This window comes from Oncorhynchus gorbuscha, unplaced genomic scaffold, assembly GCF_021184085.1.
Source record: "Oncorhynchus gorbuscha isolate QuinsamMale2020 ecotype Even-year unplaced genomic scaffold, OgorEven_v1.0 Un_scaffold_1404, whole genome shotgun sequence".
In the NCBI taxonomy this organism is placed as follows: Eukaryota; Metazoa; Chordata; class Actinopteri; order Salmoniformes; family Salmonidae; genus Oncorhynchus; species Oncorhynchus gorbuscha.
The window spans coordinates 91,068-114,187 of NW_025746190.1; the positions used below are offsets into that span (position 1 = coordinate 91,068).

The 23,120-nt window shown below is 41.6% G+C and overlaps 1 protein-coding gene across 1 annotated transcript; it reads right to left on the bottom strand.

The window, feature by feature from the left end:
- Window positions 1-3,033: 3,033 nt before the first annotated feature.
- LOC124022482 lies at window positions 3,034-18,987 on the bottom strand. The gene is made up of 7 exons (XM_046337401.1): window positions 18,842-18,987; window positions 17,351-17,465; window positions 14,812-15,210; window positions 14,457-14,647; window positions 13,935-14,237; window positions 3,169-3,209; window positions 3,034-3,042 (listed from the first exon to the last, which is right to left on the bottom strand). Exons 1-7 carry the CDS (start codon window positions 18,945-18,947, stop codon window positions 3,034-3,036), a joined length of 1,164 nt encoding a protein of 387 aa, XP_046193357.1. The 5' UTR covers window positions 18,948-18,987.
- Window positions 18,988-23,120: the final 4,133 nt, after the last annotated feature.

Below are 23,120 nucleotides of genomic sequence, written 5' to 3' on the forward strand. Positions count from 1 at the left end.
TGTGTTTCAGAATGGGTGGCAAGGAATAAGTCAGTCCTAAATATTTCAGATTACCTTAAATTACATGGCCTACTATGCTAATTCTGTAGCGGTAATTTTAGAGGGGGGTAAGGATAAAGTTTGTTAGTGCGCCAGGCAGGTATTAACACTAGTTATTAAAGTTAGTTGAATAGAATCCCTGTAGTGCTGTCCTGAAACAGCTGCAAAACATGACTAGTGACGTTGTGTGTGTTTTTGTGACAAAACTGCATATTTGAGTGGCCTTTTATTTTCCCGGCACAAGGTGCACCTGTGTAATAATCAAGCTGTTCAATCAGCTCCTTGATATGCCACACCTGTCAGGTGGATGGATTATCTTGGCAGAGAATAAATGTTAACTAACTAATGTTAACTAACAGGGATGTAAAAAAATATTGTAGTTGCTATCAGTTTGAGGAACATCTTTCCAAATATTTCACTTTATTTTTTACTTTACCCAAAATATGACATCAGCGATAGTCAAAATGTTGAAAATCTGTGAACGTCTAAATAAGAAATTGGTCCATTTAAACAGCAGGTGTCGAACCCTTTCAACAACGGGGAGATGTTACTGATGTGCTTTGTGTTTTAGACGTAAAAACAAGTTTAGGACTTCCACTTAAAATGACTTATTTACTTATTTTATGTTTAAGGAAGTGTGTACAGTCTTGGCCAAAAGTTAATTTGAATTTTCACCAAATCTGCTGCCTCAGTTTGTATGATGGCAATTTGCATATACTCCAGAATGTTATGAAGAGTGTTCAGATGAGTTGCAATTAATTGCAAAGTCACTATTTTCTATGCAAAATATCAGAATCTCCCCCAAAACTGGAAGCTTCAAAAGGAGGGTGGTGCTTGGAATCATTGTTCTTCATATGTTACCCACGGTTACCTGCAAGGAAACACGTGCCGTCATCATTGCTTTGCACAAAACGGGCTTCACAGGCAAGGATAAGCTGCCAGTAAGATTGCACCAAAATCAACCATTTATCGGATCATCAAGAACTTCAAGGAGAGCGGTTCAATTGTTGTGAAGAAGGCGTGTTGATTCAGGTGCGGGATCGGGGCACCACCAGTACAGAGCTCAGGAATGGCAGCAGGCAGGTGTGAGTGCATCTGCACGCATAGTGAAGCAAACACTTTTGGTGTCAAGAAGGACAGCAAAGAAGCCACTTCTCTCCAGGAAAATCATCAGGGACAGACTGATATTCTGCAAAAGTTACATGGATTGGACTGCTGAGGACTGGGGTATTCATGTGTGGGGTTGCTTCTCAGCCAAGGGTGTGGGCTCACTCACAATGTTGGAACACAGCCATGAATAAAGAATGGTACCAACTCATCCTCCAAGAGCAACTTCTCCCAACCATCCAGGTACAGTTCGGTGATGAACAATGCCTTTTCCAGCATGATGGAGCACCTTGCCATAAGGCAAAAGTGATAACTAAGTAATTATTATGCAAGAATGGGCTGCCGTCAGTCAGGATGTGGCCCAGAAGTTAATTGACAGCATGCCAGTGCGGATTGCAGAGGTCTTGAAAAAGAAGGGTCAACACTGCAAATATTGACACTGCATCAACTTCATGTCATTGTAAATAAAAGCCTTTGACACTTATGAAATGCTTGTAATTATACTTCAGCATTCCATAGTAACATCTGACAAAAATATCTAAAGACACTGAAGCAGCAAACTTTGTGGAAATCAATATTTTTCATTCTCAAAACTTGGCCACGACTGTAGGTCGTATTCTGTATCATACAGCTATTAAAGTTATATATTTAGAACTACCTGCTCGATTGGAATCCAGTGACGTCTGTGTCTTGAGTGTCCTAGAACTGTTTAGTTTTTTGTGTTCTGACGAAAACAGAATGAATAAATAAGTAGTGTAAACATTATCAGTAATTACCAGGAAACGCTACAACATTTGTTTTAAAATCACACTAAGATTGTTAAAACTGGTCTTAGGTTATTGAGGGATCTGATTAGGATTTACCCTCGTAGCAAGGCCGTTTTATCACGTGGAGGTTTAATTCAGGTCTCTATTTTAAAGAACACTGTCTTTGGCAGGAGAAAGACCAGACTCAGAGGAACCAGAGTCAGGACGTCCAAACCAGCAAGAAGACACCAGTGTTCCCACTGTGGAAAGGGTTGTAACCACTTATGTGAGCTGAAACAACATGAGAGAATACACACCGGGGAGAAGCCATACCACTGCTCCCAGTGTGGAAAGAGTTTTAACCAGAAAGGAAACCTGAAAACTCACGAGAGAATACACACCGGGGAGAAGCCTTACCACTGCTCCCATTGTGGAAAGGTTTTAACGATTTGGGGCTGAAAAGCTGGAATAACGGCACGAGAGAATACACAGAGAATACACAGGGAGAAGCCTTACCACTGCTCCCAGTGTGGAAAGGGTTGTAACGATTTGGGGAAGCTGAAAAGACACGAGAGAATACACACAGGGGAGAAGCCTTACCACTGCTCCCACTGCGGAAAGCGTTTTAACGATTTGTGGAAGGTGAAACAACACGAGAGAATACACACAGGGGAGAAGCCTTACCACTGCACCCACTGTGGAAAGTGTTTCAACCAGTCAGGGAGCTGAAACGGCATGAGAGAATGCACACAGGGGAGAAGCCTTACCAATGCTCCCAGTGTGGAAAGATAGGGTTGAATAACGATTTGGGGAAGCTGAAACGACACCAGAGAATACACACAGGGAGAAGCCTTACCACTGCTCGCAATGTGAAAAGATGTATAGCGAGAAAGGACACCTGAAAGCTCACGAGAAAATTCACACAGGGGAGAAGCCATACCAATGCTCCCAGTGTGGAAAGTGTTTCGCCTGGGCAGGGGATCTGAAAAAACACGAAAGAATACACACAGGGGAGAAGCCTTACCCCTGCTCCCAGTGTGGCAAGTGTTTCAACGGGACAGGGGACCTGAAAAAACACAAAAGAATACACACAGGGGAGAAGCCTTACCCCTGCTCCCAGTGTGGCAAGTGTTTTAACCAGTTAGGGGCCCTGAAACAGCACAAGAGAATACACACAGGGGAGAAGCTTTACCATTGCTCCCAGTGTGGCAAGTGTTTTAACCAGTTAGGGACCCTGAAACAGCACAAGATAATACACACAGGGGAGATGCATTACCACTCCTCCCAGGGCGCAACGCTTTTGCCCATTTTGGAAGCCTGAAAGAACATGAGACACAGAGGAGAAGGCTTACAGAAGATTAGATTTTGGGAAAAGATGTTACTCATAACAATCACTTAAATGTCATTAGAGAATCCACACAGGAGAGAGAAATGACTTCTCTTAGCATGTATATTGATATTTCACATCTCATTGACTCACATCTTATCAGAGAACATACACAGTGCTCCCATTGTCTTATATTGTTGCCTTATAATGTGTTGACCTGTTTTTACCAGATGAAATTGCTTCTTCCAATTATTGATAAACATGTACTGACTGTTAGAACTGTTCCATGGATTGATGAGGAATTTAAAAACTGTATGTTTGAAAGAGTTGGGGCAAAAGGAGTGGCTAATAAGTCTGGCTGCACATCTGGCTGGTTTACATACTGCAAACTGAGAAATGATGTGAACAAACTCAACAAAAATAATCAACTTTATTAGGAAGCCAAGATCAATGATATAAAGAATGATGGAAAAAAACATCATGAAAGAAAAGCAGTGCAAGTTATGAATTTTGTAAAGTTAGTGTGGGAGAGGTGGAACAATTGTTATCGATCAATAATGACAAACCTCCTGGCATTGACAACTTAGATGGAAAGCTACTGAGGACAGCCTTTACTGGTTCTAACAGCAGACCTATAAGCTGGCAGCAAGCTCTTAGCAACCTGTTGGAAAAAATGGTGTTTTACCAAATGTAATGCTATTTCTCTGTAAACAAATGAACAACATACTTTCAGCATGCTTATAGAGAAGGGCACTCAACATGTACTGCACTAACACAAATGACTGATGATTGGTTGAGAGAAATTGATAACAAGAAGATTGTGGGAGCTCTATTGTTAGATTTCAGTGCAGCCTTTGATATTATTGTCCATAACCTGTTGTTTAAGAATGTTTGTGCTATGGCTTTTCAACCTCTGCCATAATGTGGATTCAGAGCTGTCTATCTAATAGAACTCAGAGGGTTTTTAATGGAAGCTTCTCTAATGTCAAACATATGAAGTGTGATGTACCGCAGGGCAGCTCTCTAGGCCCTCTACTCTTTTCTATTTTTACCAATGGCCTGCCACTGGCATTAAACAAAGCATAAATAAACAGCAAACCTGGTTTCAAAAAACAGATAAAGCAACACATCTCCCCTATTTCACTGTTAGGTAGTTTGTGTATATGCATTGATATGTAGTCTACTTGTGCCTTTTAGAAAATGTATGTAGTTCTGTTCTTGTCTATTGATGTTCTGTATTATTGTCATGCCATGGCCCAGAGAGGCTTTTTATTCTCTATTTTGGTTAGGCCAGGGTGTGACTCAGGTGGGAATTCAAGTTTCTTTATTTCTATGTTTTCTATTTCTTTGTTTTTGGCGGAGTGTGGTTCCCAATCTGAGGCAGCTGTCTATCGTTGTCTCTAATTGGGAATCATACTTAGGCAGCCTTTTTCAACCTGTGTTTTTTGGGTAGTTGTTTTCTGTATAGTTGATTTGCCTTACAGAACTGTTCGTTCTTCTCTTTGTTATTTTGTTTGAGTGTTTTTTGATTAAATAAAAATCATGAACACTTACCACGCTGCGCTTTGGTCCATGCTTTCCGACGAGAGACGTGACAATTATGTGTCATGTTTTGTGTTGACTGTAGGAGGGGTAGCTGCTGCTTTTGCAACAGCTAATGGGGATCCTAGTAAAATACCAAATACCAAACTGTTATTCTCTCTGAGCTCAGAAATAAAGAATCTTGGTTTGACTTGGACTCCAGCAGATCCTTATATTATAATATCCACTACAACTCACCCACAGATTGCTGTTTCATGATTGTCTCAATAAAGAGTTCCTCATTCCACTTTCCTGTGGGCATTTACAAGCCTCTCACTGGTTGAATAAACATTGTTTCCACATCAAATTAAAAACCCATGCTTAACATTGATGAACCTTCACTATCTTCATCCCTAAACTAGCAACATTAACTATTGTCTATTGTTATTCTCAATGACATTCCTGGCCTTATGAAATCCTAGCTAAATACAATGTTCCCACCCGTTTTCATGTCTTTGGTTATGCAAACATTTGTTTATTCGATTATATTTCTCATTAAGATGAATATTGTTTTAATTCTGCATGGGTCACGCATTGCTTTGGTCATGTGTTCCCTTATGGGTCAATGATTGTAATTAGAATATAGCAATGATGCTCTCTCCTCAATCACTTACAGTTTCTTTGGTAAGTATTCAGACCCCTTGACTTTTAGGTTTAGGTCATCAGTAAAGGGGACATCTTAAATATTACAATGACCCTTTCAAAGACAGACATCCCCCGGACCTCCCCCTATAACTATTTTTAAAAGGGTAAAAATGATCTGTTTTCTATAGCATGAAGGTCAGGGCGTTGTGATGCCCACTCCAATACCTTGACTTTGTTGTCATTAAGCCATTTTGCCACAACTTTGGAAGTATGCTTGGCGTCATTGTCCATTTGGAAGACCCATTTGCGACCAAGCTTTAACTTCCTGACTGATGTCTTGAGATGTTGCTTCAATATATTCACGTAATTTTCCTCACCCATGATGCCATCTATTTTGTGAAGTGCCCCAGTCCTTCCTGCTGCGAAGCACCCCCCACAACATGATGCTGCCACCTGTGTGCTTCACGGTTGGGATGGTGTTCTTCGGCTTGCAAGAATCCCCATTTTTCCTCCGATCATAACGATGGTCATTATGGCCAAACAGTTCTATTTTTGTTTCATCAGACCAGAGGACGCCTTCAGGCATTTGGAAATCGCTCCCAAGGATGAACCAGACTTGTGGAGGTCTACCATTTTTTTCTGAGATCTTGGCAGATTTGTATTTATTTTTCCATGATGTCTAGTAAAGAGGCACTGAGTTTCAAGGTAGGTCTTGAAATACATACACAAGTGCTCTTCCAATTGACTCAAATGATGTCAATTAGCCTATCAGAAGCTATGAAAGCTATGACATAATTTTCTGGAATTTTCCAAGGCTCTTTCAAGGCACAGTCAATTTAGTGTATGTAAACATCTGACCCACTGGGATTGTGAAATAATCTGTCTGTAAACAATTGTTGGAAAAATGACTTGTGTCATTAACACAGATGCCCTAACCGACTTGCCAAAACTATAGTTTGTTCACAAGAAATGTGTGGAGTGGTTGAAAAATGAGTTTTAATGACTCCAACCTAAGTGTATGTAATCTTTAGCCTCAACTGTAAATACTGTATCCTTCACTATCTATTCTTCACTATATATTGCATCTTAGCTGCTGTGTTTCATAAGCATTTCACTACACTCACATTAACATCTGCTAACCATGTGTATGTGACCAATAACATCTGCTAACCATGTGTATGTGACCAATAACATCTGCTAACCATGTGTATGTGACCAATAACATCTGCTAACCATGTGTATGTGACCAATAACATCTGCTAACCATGTGTATGTGACCAATAACATCTGCTAACCATGTGTATGTGACCAATACCATCTGCTAACCATGTGTATGTGACCAATAACATCTGCTAACCATGGGTATGTGACCAATAACATATGCTAACCATGTGTATTTGACCAATAACATTTGATTTGATTTGATTTCAACAAAACAAATCCATGTGATGATGATTATTCAATGTGGAAAACGGATTGGATTTATACAAGGTATTTTTATTAATTTTCACACAACTGGCAACCTAAATCCGTTTCAAAGAAATGTAACGAGAAACTGAATGTTGAACTGAGGTCTTTACCAAGTGGGCTGGTTTGAATAAGCGGCAGGTGTTGGATCAATATCCACCTGAATAGGTGAATTTCCAAGTAATTTGCGACAGATTTTCATGTGAATATTCTCAAATCTGCATGAAACAATATACACATTTTCCAACCGGAAATGTTTGCATCAAACAGGTTTATTGCGGATAAAAGTCTTTGCGTGATGACGTAGTGCACGGAAAAAAAAGAAAAATCCTGTTGAATTCCCATGTACTGAATGAAAAATGCAAGTTAAATGGGTTTCCATCGCATTTTCAACTCTACTGATGGTTTTGATAAACCGTTGAGTTATATAGCAAAAGTCCTCTTGTCCCGTCCACTGTAGCCAACAGCTCAAAGATACAGTGTTGGTAGGCTACCGACATGATGAGATTATTATGGAATAGAGCGACATTATTTTATTTGTCAAATGGCAACCAAGCATCAATCATCATCATGTCACCAGAAGAAGACCCTCAAAATGTATTGGAAAGGAGCATCAAGCTCATCACATGCACTTTCACCACCCTGTGAAGTTCATCATTTATTTAATCTGTAGCCTAATAAACTGCATGGGTTCCCAAGTCGTAGTGGGAGGACCACACAACATATCATCGCGTGACTCCAAGTTAACTAAGATAGCATAAAGGATTAATGCCGCCATTTCTCGTTTATACATTTTTACTGACACAAAAAGACCCCACCATGTCAAACGAACTAACAAATAGTCTGTCGGCATTTAGAAAAAGTATACAGGCATATCCTGTTTCCATCAGCCCGGTCATTAGTTTGGAAATGGTTGGATCAATGATGAAGCCTGATTTGGAATGTCTGAGTAGTTCTATCTGATGTCATAATACACCCCTCTGATAATCAAGTGATGTTCACATGTGATGCATTTGCTCCATTGTTTACATTTAAATGGGAGGCCCACTCTGATGATGTATGTCTTACATCGTGGGGCTTTAAAAAAATAGTATGGTGACATCTTAGTGGGGCTTGAAATGAATAGGATTATTCATCATAAACTCCTATAGCAACAATACACTGTGGCTTTGACTTCAAGAAGAGAATGGGCTGATGGGTGGTGGTGCTATTCTATAGGTAAGGCTGTCCAATATGAATGTTCAATACACACAATAGGTTGATCAGTAGCCAGCTAGCTGCTACGTCTTTAGCCGGACAGCTAGCTAACACGGCTAGCTAACACGGCTAGCTATCAACAAAGTCAAAATGGACTCCAGGCCTGGTGGTGGCAGTAGTGCAAATACAACCACTGTTTATCCGAGCTTCCTGAGTGAAAAATAATTTGGCTCTATATACGACAAACCCTATTCCCCCTCAGGAGACTGAAAAGGTTTGGCATGGGTCCTCAGATCACAACGCAGGGCCAGACGGATTACCAGGACGTGTACTCCGAGCATGCGCTGACCAACTGGCAACTGTCTTCACTGACATGTTCAACCTCTCCCTGTCTGTAATACCAACATGTTTCAAGCAGACCACCATAGTCCCTGTGCCCAAGAACACCAAGGTAACCTACCTAAATGACTACCGACCCATGTCACTCACGTATATAGCCATGAAGTGCTTTGAAAGGCTGGACATCTCTGTGAAGAGATGCTCTGCAGCACTCTACCAATCAGGCCTTTATGGTAGAGTGGCCAGACGGAAGCCACTCCTCAGTAAAAGGCACATGACAGCCCACTTAGAGTTTGCCAAAAGGCACCCAAATGATTCTCAGACCATGAGAAACAGGATTCTCTGTTCTGATGAAATCAAGATTGTACAATGGTCTGAATGCCAAGTGTAACGTCTGAGGAAACCTGGCACCCTCCCTACGGTGAAGCATGGTGATTGCAGAATCATGCTGTGAGGATGTTTTTCAGCGGCAGGGACTGGAAGACTAGTCACAATTGAGGCAAAGATGAACAGAGAAAAGTACAGAGATCCTTGATGAAAACCTGCTCCAGAGATCTCAGGACCTCAAACTGGGGTGAAGGTTCACCTTCCAACAGGACAACGACCCTAAGCACACAGCCAAGAAAACACAGGAGTGACTTCAGGACAAGTCTCTGAATGTCATTGAGTGGCCCAGCCAGAGCCCGGACTTAAACCTGATTGAACATCTCTGGAGAGACCTGAAAATAGCTGTGCAGCAACATTCCCAACCTGACATAGTTTGAGAGGATCTGCAGAGAAGAATGGGAGAAGCTACCCAAATACAGTTGTGCCGAGCTTGTGTTGTCATACCCAAGATGGCTTGAGGCTGTAATCACTGCCAAATGTGCTTCAACAAAGTACAGAGTAAAGGGTCTGAATACTTATGTAAATATAGTGTTTCAGTTCAAATTCCTAAAAACATGTTTTTGCTTTGTCATTATGGGTTATTGTGATGACGGAAAAACTTAATTTAATACATTTTAGAATAAGGCTGTAACGTAACAAAATCTGGAAAAAGTCAAGGCGTCTGAATATTTTCCGAATGCTGTCCTCTCCAAATGTAGCTGTATTTTATTGGTTGGAATTGTTTTAAGATGGCCATACTGTGGATTATTTAGCTGTTTGATTTTTAATTCTAGGACCCCTTTAGGTATAAATATATATAATACCAGACAAAAGTTTGGACACTTCAAAACCTTAGTCCTTAAAAAAGAAGAAGAATCCAGTTATAAATGCATTTCTATGGGCAATATTAGTAAAGCCCAAATTCAATATCTAATTTATTTATTTATATATATATACAGTACCAGTCCAAAGTTTGGACACAGTTACTCATTCAGAGATTTTCATTATTTTTACTTTTTTTCTGCTTTGTAGAATAATAGTGAAGACATCAAAACTATGAAATAACATATATACATTTACATTTAAGTAATTTAGCAGACGCTCTTATCCAGAGCGACTTACAAATTGGTGCATTCACCTTATGACATCCAGTGGAACAGCCACTTTACAATAGTGCATCTAAATATTTTAAGGGGGGTGAGAAGGATTACTTTATCCTATCCTAGGTATTCCTTAAAGAGGTGGGGTTTCAGGTGTCTCCGGAAGGTGGTGATTGACTCCGCTGTCCTGGCGTCGTGAGGGAGTTTGTTCCACCATTGGGGAGCCAGAGCAGCGAACAGTTTTGACTGGGCTGAGCGGGAACTGTACTTCCTCAGTGGTAGGGAGGCGAGCAGGCCAGAGGTGGATGAACGCAGTGCCCTTATTTGGGTGTAGGGCCTGATCAGAGCCTGGAGGTACTGAGGTGCCGTTCCCCTCACAGCTCCGTAGGCAAGCACCATGGTCTTGTAGCGGATGCGAGCTTCAACTGGAAGCCAGTGGAGAGAGCGGAGGAGCGGGGTGACGTGAGAGAACTTGAGAAGGTTGAACACTAGACGGGCTGCGGCGTTCTGGATGAGTTGTAGGGGTTTAATGGCACAGGCAGGGAGCCCAGCCAACAGCGAGTTGCAGTAATCCAGATGGGAGATGACAAGTGCCTGGATTAGGACCTGCGCCGCTTCCTGTGTGAGGCAGGGTCGTACTCTGCGGATGTTGTAGAGCATGAACCTACAGGAACGGGCCACCGCCTTGATGTTAGTTGAGAACGACAGGGTGTTGTCCAGGATCACGCCAAGGTTATTAGCGCTCTGGGAGGAAGACACAATGGAGTTGTCAACCGTGATGGCGAGATCATGGAACGGGCAGTCCTTCCCCGGGAGGAAGAGCAGCTCCGTCTTGTCGAAGTTCAGCTTGAGGTGGTGATCCGTCATCCACACTGATATGTCTGCCAGACATGCAGAGATGCGATTCGCCACCTGGTCATCAGAAGGGGGAAATATAGAATCATGTAGTAACCAAAAAAGTGTTAAACAAATCTAAATATATTTTATGTTTGAGAGTCTTCAAAGTAGCCACCCTTTGCCTTGATGACAGCTTTGCAACACTCTTGGCAATGTAGAAAAAAGTTAAAATAAAGAAAACCCCTGCAATGAGTAGGTGTGTCCAAACTTTTGACTGGTACTGAATATATATTTATATATATATATTTAAATCAAATATTGAATTTGGGCTTTACTAATATTGCCCATAGAAATGCATTGAAAAACATGTTTAATAACTGGGAAAAAATACATATATATTTGTTTTAAGTAATAAGGTTTTGAAGTGTCTGTCCTATATCTAGGCGATATAAGAAAGCTCAGGTAATAGCTCAGGTAATATTTTATATTGTTTTACATATATTTAACCCCTTATTTTTGGGGGCACAAAACTACCTCCATACTTCCATTTGTGTGTATAGGTTACCTTCAAATGAGTTCCGATGATCAACATAGAGAACACACTTTCACAACTCTCTCTACAACATCCCCAGCAAACACCTTCACAACCCTCTACAATATCCCCAACAAACACCTTCACAACCCTCTCTACAACATCCCCAACAAACACCTTCACAACCCTCTCTACAACATCCCCAACAAACACCTTAACAACCCTCTCTACAACATCCCCAGCAAACACCTTCACAACCCTCTCTACAATATCCCCAACAAACACCTTCACAACCCTCTCTACAACATCCCCAACAAACAACAACCCTCTCTACAACATCCCCAACAAACTCTACAACATCCCCAACAAACACCTTCACAACCCTCTCTACAACATCCCCAACAAACACCTTCACAACCCTCTCTACAACATCCCCAACAAACACCTTCACAACCCTCTCTACAACATCCCCAACAAAACCCTCTCTACAACATCCCCAACAAACACCTTCACAACCCTCTCTACAATATCCCCAACAAACACCTTCACAACGCTCTCTACAACATCCCCAACAAACACCTTCACAACCCTCCCAAACCTCTCTACAACATCCCCAGCAAACACCTTCACAACCCTCCCAAACCTCTCTACAATATCCCCAACAAACACCTTCACAACCCTCTCTACAATATCCCCAACACCTTCACAACCCTCTCTACAACATCCCCAACATCCCCAACAAACACCTTCACAACCCTCTCTACAATATCCCCAACAAACCCTCTCTACAATATCCCCAGCAAACACCTTCACAACCCTCCCAAACCTCTCTACAACATCCCCAAACACCTCCACAACCCTCTCTACAACATCCCCAACAAACACCTTCACAACCCTCTCTACAACATCCCCAACAAACACCTTCACAACCCTCTACAACAAACACCTTCACAACCCTCTCTACAATATCCCCAACAAACACCTTCACAACGCTCTCTACAACATCCCCAGCAAACACCTTCACAACCCTCCCAAACCTCTCTACAACATCCCCAAACACCTCCACAACCCTCACAACATCCCCAAACACCTCCACAACCCTCACAAACATCTCTACAACATCCTGACATCTGGAGATATCAGTGGTCACTCTTCGTCAAGAGCAGGTATGATGAATCTCTCATCTCAGACATTACAACTAATGTGCTGTGAGATTAAATGCTGGAGGAAATCAATTGTAACTGTTCATGCAATGGAAAAATCTTTCTCTCTCTAGATTCTCCTCCATTAGACTCTCCTGGTGCAGGACAGAGTCAGAGTGCTGGTAATTTTCATGTCTACTGATTTCAATGGTGTCAGATGTCTCAGAAGTGAGAAGTGATGCGTAGCACCAGATTTAGCCAACAGCTCATTTACATCTGTCCAAGGGAAGATTTGAGGCCATCTAGATGTGTCTCTCTGAGGCCCACCGGAAGTGATGCAACATTTGAGGTTTTGTAGAGAGCTGCTGCTGACACCATGTCCTCTGTTGCTATGGTTACTTTCTTACTCAGTCTCTCCTTTACCACACCTTTATTATGCATCTTCTCTGTCTGTCAGCTGCCAGACCCGACCAACCAACTGACCGATCAAACAACTGACCAACCTTTCAACCTACCTTACCTTATTAAAAAGCTCTTCGGGTTACTTTGTGCAATTTCCACCTGAAGACATACCCTAATCTAACTACCTGTAGCTCTGGCACAGAAGCAAGGATATGCATATTCTTGGTACCATTTGAAAGAAAACACTCTGAAGTTTCTGTAAATGTGAATTTAATGCAGGAGAATATAACACCATAGATCTGGTAGAAGAAAATACAAGGAAATAAACATACGTTTTCTGTTTTTATTGTTGCTGCATCATCTTTCAACTGAAACAAGAACATCCAAACATACAGATAGGATGCTGGGGGTGGTTTGAATGGAGAACATAAGATGGCAACAGTATCTGAAAAAAGTTTCAGAAAGAATGAGTGAGCTACATGACATTGAGCATATAGTCACCCAGGTGTCCCACACAAGTTTCCCAAATGTACCCAAGTGGCCGAATTGGTACAGTGATACATTTTTAAGTAAATTACTATATACAAAACACTCAAATGCCATTCTAACATACCACCCCCCCCCCCCCAAAATGAACATTTGAAAAAATGTAAAATAACAAGGGTAACTATTTACGCACATTCAATGTATAATGTACAATATTGTGAAGACCCTCAGTCCTCTACACAATATTGTTCTTCTGATGCCATGCCCAATAGCAGTCTCTTTCTGCTGTAAAGCAGAGGGTTACTGAACAGCTGGTGCAGGTGATGGGGCATTTCCTGTGACACAGAACACAACGACGTCTCCCTACTGTGCCCTTTTTGCCCCGAGGCACATTCATGTCTGCAGAGATGAATCTGGGCAGGTGAACACTACTAGTTGGAGCAGAGAGGACAGAAGGTGCTACAGTGGACTTGCTGTAGCTAGCAAGCTCCTGGATGAGCAGCTCTCTGAAGGCTAGCTGTGAGATGGGGGGCTGTCCACAGCTCTTAGCCATTTCCTTCTGGAGGATGAAGGCATTCACCACAGCAATGTCAATGAAATGATAGAAAAATGTCTTGTACCATTTCATTGTCTTGTGGAGAACATTGTAGTATCCTATAAGAGCGTCTGACAAGTCTACACCTCCCATGCTCTGGTTGTAGTCCTTGATGGCTGCAGGAATGGGGACATTTTTGGTGGTCCATGCCCCAGTAGCGTCCTTCACACGCCTGATGACGTGATCGCCACTGAAGGACTTGTGGATAGTGGAGCACATCGCCACCTCTCTGGTGTCCATCCACTTCACAAACAGCAGGCCATCTTCACGGACCCATCGCATGGTCCCCCGCTCAGCCCGCTTAGGCATGTCATTCACCTTTGTTTTCGGGAAGCCCACTCTGTTGGTCCGAATGGTGCCACAGGCCCACACATCCCGCTTCCTTAGGTCTGTGAACAGGGTAGGGCTTGTGTAGAAGTTATCCACAAACAGTTTGTAGCCCTTCCCTAGCAGCTGAAAATCTAATAACTGCATAACGGAGTCATAGCTAAGTCCCTTACCGGTCGCACAACTGCTCTTCCCTTCATAAACAAAAACATTGCACGTGTATGCACACGCAGAATCGGCCAAAACAAACAGTTTGTAACCCCATTTAGTTGGTTTGTTACGCATGTAGTGTTTTTGGCCAATTCTGGCCTTTGAAGCTACCGTCCTCTCATCGATGGAAATGTTCTGGGCAGGCTGAAAATAGGTTTTGCAAGCCTCAACGATGCTGGTGTAGAGAGGTTTTATTTTGCACAGCCTATCAAACCTTGCTGTGCCTCTCATCTTCTCATTGTCCTCATCAACTTTCGGGTCACTGATATGAAGCGCCTGTGAGATTGTCAGAAACCTTTTGCATGATATGACAGTGGATGGGAAAGGCAGTTGATAGAGGGGAGCAGTTTTCCAGTAGTCTTTCAGGGTTTTTAGCTTCACAAGACCCATGTACATGACCATTGACATGAAACAAAAAGATCTGACCTGGAAATGGGCTTCCATCCCTCCTTCTTGCCTGCCTGCTTCTTAGCTCCATACTTATTTGTGTTCGACACCAAGGAATCAACAACTGCCGAGGTGAAAAACAGATGAAAAAGTTGCATGGGGCTGTACTTAGAGGTCATGTCCAGCTGAGGTCCTGATGGCCTCTTCGGTCTGAATACTGGAGGTGTAGGCAACACATCCTCCTCCAGCACAGAGTGCCAACGACCCTCCTCCTCTCTGATTGCTCTTCCCCACCTCCACTTCTTTGTCACAGACTTCCCACCTGGCAGGGCGGGGGTAGGTGTGGAGCCGGAGACAGCAGGGGTCCGGCTAGATGATCCAGCTCCTGTCGGGGATGGGCACCTTGGCAGTGGGGGCTCCCAATCAGAATCGGAGGGACTGTGAAATAAAGACACAGAAACACAGATTATATTAGAGTAGGGAACGTAAATCACTCAGGTGAGGTTCTGTTCCGTTCCATGATCAAAAATGATCTCGACTCAATACTGCTTCACGCAAAGAAAATGTCTCCTTCTGGTGGAAATTCCAATGGCGAATGGCTGCGTTACGCTCAAATTTCATTCAAGAGTCTTCCTGGATAAAAACAATAGATAATTCCATTTACCTCAGCCCATTGGCTGTCTACCAAGCGAGGTTTCAAGTGGTGACTATTTCTGCCCACAGTCATTCAAAGAAGCACTGGTGATATCATTGGCGCGCAATGAGGTCATTGTTTGCCGTGTTCAAATCAGTACGCCCGTAACAAGAATAATCAAGTATGGTTGTGTTACTAACAAACAGAGGATTTCAATGAAACCAACCATGACTAGATAAACGTCAACGCTGTGACTAATTGCATCGAATGTATCGTTGAAAGTTGAAGGATACGGAATTCATGACACAAGCCTTTTACAAAATGTGTCGTTTTATGCTATAAAAATGGATTTAATCGAACAAAACCATTTATTGTATAATATAATATAATAATAATATAATAATAATATATGCCATTTAGCAGACGCTTTTATCCAAAGCGACTTACAGTCATACATTCTACGTATGGGTGGTCCCGGGATTGAACCCACTACCCTGGCATTACAAGCGCCATGCTCTACCAACTGAGCTACAGATTGGACCTTTTGTATTGCCAAAAGAAGAAGATCTTCAAAGGTAATTTATTATTTTAGTGCTATTTCTGGCTTTTTGTGGCGCTAGTGCTTGGTTGGAAAATGCTAGTAATACTTGTGTGTGTGGCGCGCTGTCGTCAGATTATCGTAAAATTGCTTTCGCCGAAAGCATTTTAAAAATCTGACACTGTGGTTGGATTAAGAGGAAGTAAAGATTTTAGATGTTAGATACATGTATTTACAAGAACGTTTAATATTACGAATTGTGCATTTAGTATCTTTGCGCTATGCTATTTCACCAGATGTTAGCCTATGCGGGACGCTAACGTCCCACATAGCCTAAAGAGGTTAACCTCTTAACTTCTTCGATATAGGGGGTGCTCTTTTAATTTTTGATGAAAAACACACCCCAGAGCTCTTCCAGATCTACCAGCCACACAGACTGAGGCTACAGAAAATGCACAAAGAGGGTGAAGGAGAGAGAATGCTCACAGAGCCAAAAGCGCACCCAGAAAGGGATGTGAAGCCACCAGTGGCTGAAAGACTATGTTACGTGGAGAAAACATACTGCTGGGGAACATACCCAGAAAAAAGAGACTGTACCTAAGTTAATGTTCATACTGTGTGATTGAATGCTTTCATACGGTTTCAGGATGGGAATTAGCATGTTAGAGAATAATACTGGTTTCCAAATTGCATTTCAGTTATGCTTCAGTGGTTATGCATGTTGAGTTCTTGTTCATGGGAGAGGGGAAGATGTAGTAGGATGTCCCTTGGGGGTATCCGTACCTATGTAGGACATGCGAGGGTTAGGTTAATAAACAGGCTGGAGCTAGAACCTCGTTGTCGCGCATCCTTATTTTAGATCATACTACAGTTTGACATGTTTCTACAAACTTTTATTGTACTTCATGGAGACTTGGGAGTGCCACCAGATGATGAGAGGTAAGTGATTCATTTTAAAATCGCTATTTCTGACTTTTGTGACACCTCTCCTTGGTTGGAAAATGGCTGTATGGTTTTCTGTGGCTAGGGGCTGACCTAACAACTGGTTGGTGTGCTTTCACCGTAAAGCCTATTTGAAACAGGACAATATGGCTGGATTTACAACAAGTTTATCTTTAAAATGGTGTATAATCCTTGTATGTTTGAGGAATTTTAATTATGGGATTTCTGTTGTTTTTAATCTGGCGCCCTGCAATTTCACTGGCTGTTGTCGAGGCGGGACGCACTTGTACCAGAGAGGTTAACAAGAAATTTGTGGAGTGGTTGAAAAACGAGTTTTAAGGACTCCAAACTAAGTGTATGTAAACTTTGACTCTGTGTGTGTGTGTGTGTATGTATATATAAATAAATATGCAACCATTTAAACAACTGCATTAGCATGAGAAGTAAAAACTTGTTTTACTTACTGATCTAAAAGTGGATCTTTTCCTTCCAAAAACATTTCTTCCGCGCTGGAATCAAAACTCTGGTCACTCACAGAGTCCTCATCCATTCCTTCTGTGTCACTCTCCTGGTCAATTTCTGCAATAATATCATCAAAATGATTATACTTGGACTGAGATTGAGCTTTTCCACTCTTAGTAACCATGTTTAACTTTTTCAGACTTCAGAAGTCTGTAGAAGAGAACGAACTGCTGTGAAATGTAAACTATCGTGCATCTGCTTTCCTTTCACCAGAGAATGAACTCTGTTGTGCACAGCTCTAGCATGATGGCTGTTTGTCCTACAAACGGTGTTCACATACTGCTGGAAATCCCAGCTCATTGGCTATCTAGCTAGGTTTCAAAACGATAGGTGGTCATTGGTCCAAGAACCTTCATGGGCTAATTCAGGTCTTGTATAGCCAATACGTAATGTAGAATTATGAAACATGTTTGGTTGCCTTCTAGAGTGTCTGAGGATTGCACAGAAACCGAACTTGACCGTGTTAAGCTATGTTTGATTGCTGACAAAATTTGATTTCATAAAATTGTTTTGTTGCAAGTTGAAAGAGTCGTAATTCATGCAGAATGCTGTTTACAACACGGATCGTGTTAGGATATACATGTCCTTTTGTCAGTTAAAATAACAAATTGATCATAAATACAGTGCAGACATTGTTAATGTTATAAATTACTATTTTAGCTGGAAATGGCTGATTATTTGTGGATTATCTATATAGAGGCCCATTATTATCTACATGGAGGCCCATTATTATCTACATAGAGGCCCATTATTATCTACATGGAGGCCCATTATTATCTACATAGAGGCCCATTATTATCTACATAGAGGCCCATTATTATCTACATGGAGGCCCATTATTATCTACATAGAGGCCCATTATTATCTACATAGAGGCCCATTATTATCTACATGGAGGCCCATTATTATCTACATGGAGGCCCATTATCAGCAACCATCAGTCCTGTGTTCCAATGGCACGTTGTGTTAGCTAATCCAAGTTTATCATTTTAAAATCCGAATCGAACCTTAGAAAACGCTTTTGCAATTATGTTAGCACAGCTGAAAACGGTTGTTCTGATTAAAGAAGCAATAAAACTGGCCTCCTGTAGACTGAGTATCTGTAGCATCAGCATTTGTGGCTTTGATTGTCGATGTTATTTTAATGGACCAAAAAAATTATTACCTTTCAAAAACAAGGACATTTCTAAGTGACCCCAAACTCTTCAACGGTAGTGTATATATAGAAATACATGTTTAACATTTGCACCAATTGATTGGTGAAAAGAACAGGTGGCTAAGTCAAACAAGATTTTATTAGTCGGGGACAGCCCCACTGGTAAAAGATACTAGTCCATCTTCACGTCAACTAACAGAACTCTGCTGGTTGTCCTGGTAACAGATACCAGTGGGAAGATCTATTATATTTGTTCAAACTAAACTACAGCACTTACTTTGATGAGTCAAATCTGATCCTTTCTTCTCTTCTCCTCCTCTCACAGTTCCACTCAGCCCCGTTGTTTTCCTGCAGTCCACCAGCAGCACAGACAACCTCTTCATACCCAGCAGTAAGGTGCTACCGGAAGAGGTACGAAACGGGGACTCCGGGAGGGAGGAAGGGCTAGTGTTGTCCTGGTAACCATAAAGAGGGGACACAGACGCATATCATTATGGATGCTGATGTCACGGTTGAAAAAGTGCTTTACAGAAACCCAGACCCAGACCCTGAGAGCAAGCTGTATGCTAGACCAGACCAAGCTGTATGCTAGACCAAACCAAGCTGTATGCTAGACCAGACCAAGCTGTATGCTAGACCAGACCAAGCTGTATGCTAGACCAGACCAAGCTGTACCATCTGGTGTTCTGATCTGGAGAGACTCCTCTCTACTTTGTCAGCATCAGGATGTTGTTGAGGCTCCCCAGAGGATCCACAATAGTCATGTCTGTCTCCTGTGTGAACGAGAACATAAAAAATATGGTAAATTTATCAACTTCTATTGCAATCAGAGAGTCTAACAGGAGGAATGAATACATATCTAACAGGGGACTAAATTAGACACTATAATTATGTTTTTTTAATATTGTTTGTGATTAGTGGTGTAAAGTACTTAAGTAAAAATACTTTAAAGTACTATTTAAGTAGCTTTCCGGGGAATCTGTACTTTACTATTTTTGACTAATTGTACTTTTACTTCACTACATACATAAAGAACATGTACTTTTTACTCCATACATTTCCCTGACACCCAAAAGTACTCATTACATTTCGAAGGCTTAGCAGGAAAATGGTCCAATTCACTCACTAATCAAGAGGACATCCCTGGTAATCATTACTGGCTCTGATCTGGTGGACTCACACGTTTCAACTGTAGATTGTCAGAGAGTTGGAGTGTGTCCCTGGCTATCCGTCAATAAAATAAAAACAAACAAGAAAATGGCACCATCTGGTTTGCTTAATATAAGGAATTTGAAATTATTTATATACTTTTGATACTTCAGTATATTTTAACTTTTACTCAAGTAGTATTTTACTGGGTACTTTTCCCACCACTGTGATGCAAATGTAAAAGGGTCGTTCCACAAAATGGGTGCATTTTGCGTCCACTTGATATTTTAAGTAGAAATGCACTGTATATTATATTTTTAAATCCGGCTATACTAGAATACGTGCACTTTAATATAGACCACATAGAGAATTCAATAAATCCATTTTTGAAGTTACAAAAATATATGTACCAATGGCAGATTGCCCCTTAATAAACAATTCCTATAGTACTGAACAACATATTCAAGTGTAGAACTTCAGTATAATGCCCCTTTAAAAACAACTGCATAGTTTGTGCCCGTTTTTAAGACAGTACTCACTGGTGGTAATCGGATCTTCAGTCTCATTTTTCACTCCCAAAACGTCTTCCTCTTTTATTGAGATATCCTCCTCTTTCAATTTTACGGCATCTTTCTCCTTTTTGATTCTGAAAGCTTCTACCTCTTTTTCCACTTTCACAACCTCGTTCCCATATTCCTCTTTCACTGTAATATCATCCTCTTGTTTCAATGTGACAGCCTCCTTATTCATTCTTCAAGCCTCTTTGCCTCCTTTCACCAGTTTCTTTCTCCGTCTAGATTAGTGAGTTTATGCTCCGGGAGATTAGCCTAGTGCAGTATCAATGTAACACATTTGCCAATTTAACAAGCAAATTACGTTTAAATGAACCCGTAGATATGTAAACAGAATTATGTTGAAAACACTAAGAGTAATATACACAATAACGGTTTAAAGAGCTCCAATGTTTCGGTTTTAGGTTTGCTAGCAAAGCACAGCGTGGTTAAATCAGAAGCCTTTTGTCGCGGTTGAAGAAGCTTCCTGTCCCGTCCACTAGATTATACGTCACGCAAGAAGCATCACCTGAAAAATTCATATCGCCATCTGCTGACTGGAGTGGGTAACGCAGACTGGAAAATATGAATTACAATGTTCAGTCTGGACAGCAATGTCATAAGAAGTCATTTAAAAATAACCAGATGTTATGTTCTTACTTCTTACAGCCAATACTTTCCTCCAGGATTGGCCTGCCTGTTAGGCAGGATTAGGTATGTATATAGACTCTTTTTTTTCTACTGTGTTATTGACTTGTTAATTGTTTAGTCCATGTGTAACTCTGTGTTGTCTGTTCACACTGCTATGCTTTATCTTGGCCAGGTCGCAGTTTTAAATGAGAACTTGTTCTCAACTAGCCTACCTGGTTAAATAAAGGTGAAAAAAATAATTTAAAAAAGGTGACAGATAGAATAGGGTGGCATACTCTGAGCTAAATTGTCAAAGGCTCATCGCGAACAACACATAACACTTCCTATGGTGGCATATGGGCTATTTAGGCAAGTGTTGGTGTCTCCCATCTCCACAGAGGAACTCTATATCTCTGTCAGAGTGACCATCAGGTTCTTGGTAACCTCCCAGACCAAGGCCCTTCTCCCTGATTGCGCAGTCTGGCCAGGCGGCCAGCTCTAGGAAGAGCTGTTTAAAAATACCGTGGTGGTTCCAAACTTTTCCTTTTAAGAACGATGGTATGCCACTGTGTTCTCTGGAAACTTCTCCCAATGCGGCATATTTTTTGTTGTTGTCTCCCTTCCCCATATCTGTGCCGGCGCTCTACGGACAATTCCTTCCACATCATGGCTTGTTACCCTAAACCTTTTTTTGCTCGGACTTGCGCTGTAAACTGTGGGACCTTATATAGACAGGTGTGTGCCTTTCCAAATCATGTCCAATCAATTGAATTTACCACAGGTGGACTCCAATCAAGTTGTAGAAACATCTCAAGGATGATCAATGGAAACAAGATGCACCTGAGCTCAATTTCGATTCTCATAGCAAAGGGTCTGAATACTTATGTAAATAAGTTATTTCTGTTTAAAAATACATATACATTTGTAATACTTTTTAAAGGCACTGTATGTATGAACATATATTTTCCTTTGTTTTCCACTAACCCTATCACCCCTTCCCTAATTGTAGGAAACTAATGAACAACAACTTTCAGGCTTCTATGTCCAGCTTATTCATAATATGTACATTTTACAGACAATGTGTTATACAATAGTTATATTTAGTTTGTTTTTAATCCTATCCTTCAGTTACCCTAAACCTCTCCCATCTATCTCTGAAGACCATCCAGTCCTATCCTTCAGTTACCCTAAACCTCTCCCATCTATCTCTGAAGACCATCCCAGTCCTATCCTTCAGTTACCCTAAACCTCTCCCATCTATCTCTGAAGACCACCCAGTCCTATCCTTCAGTTACCCTAAACCTCTCCCATCTATCTCTGAAGACCAGTCCTATCCCAGTCTCCCATCTATCTCTGAAGACCATCCTTCAGTTACCCTAAACCTCTCCCATCTATCTCTGAAGACCATCCCAGTCCTATCCTGAAGACCATCAGTTATCCTTCAGTTACCCTAAACCTCTCCCATCTATCTCTGAAGACCATCCAGTCCTATCCTTCAGTTACCCTAAACCTCTCCCATCTATCTCTGAAGACCATCCAGTCCTATCCTTCAGTTACCCTAAACCTCTCCCATCTATCTCTGAAGACCATCCAGTCCTATCCTTCAGTTACCCTAAAATCTATCTCTGAAGACCATCAGTCCTATCCTTCAGTTACCCTAAACCTCTCCCATCTATCTCTGAAGACCATCCAGTCCTATCCTTCAGTTACCCTAAACCTCTCCCATCTATCTCTGAAGACCATCCAGTCCTATCCTTCAGTTACCCTAAAACCTCTCCCATCTATCTCTGAAGACCATCCAGTCCTATCCTTCAGTTACCCTAAACCTCTCCCATCTATCTCTGAAGACCATCCAGTCCTATCCTTCAGTTACCCTAAACCTCTCCCATCTATCTCTGAAGACCATCCACCTATCCTTCAGTCCTATCCTTCAGTTACCCTAAACCTCTCCCATCTATCTCTGAAGACCATCCAGTCCTATCCTTCAGTTACAGTCCTAAACCTAAACCTCCCATCTATCTCTGAAGACCATCCAGTCCTATCCTTCAGTTACCCTAAACCTCTCCCATCTATCTCTGAAGACCATCCAGTCCTATCCTTCAGTTACCCTAAACCTCTCCCATCTATCTCTGAAGACCATCCAGTCCTATCCATCTTCAGTTACCCTAAACCTCTCCCATCTATCTCTGAAGACCATCCAGTCCTATCCTTCAGTTACCCTAAACC

Bases quoted from the DNA above. Each gene is read 5' to 3' on its own strand.
- LOC124022482 (XM_046337401.1), bottom strand. From the start codon at position 18,947: ATGAAGAGGTTGTCTGTGCTGCTGGTGGACTGCAGGAAAACAACGGGG. The intron at 17,466-18,841 runs GTAAGTGCTGTA...ATATTATTGCAG, and splicing joins ATCAGATTTGACTCATCAAA to AAATTGACCAGGAGAGTGAC. The intron at 14,238-14,456 runs GTAACAAACCAA...CCCTGTTCACAG, and splicing joins TGGCCAAAAACACTACATGC to ACCTAAGGAAGCGGGATGTG.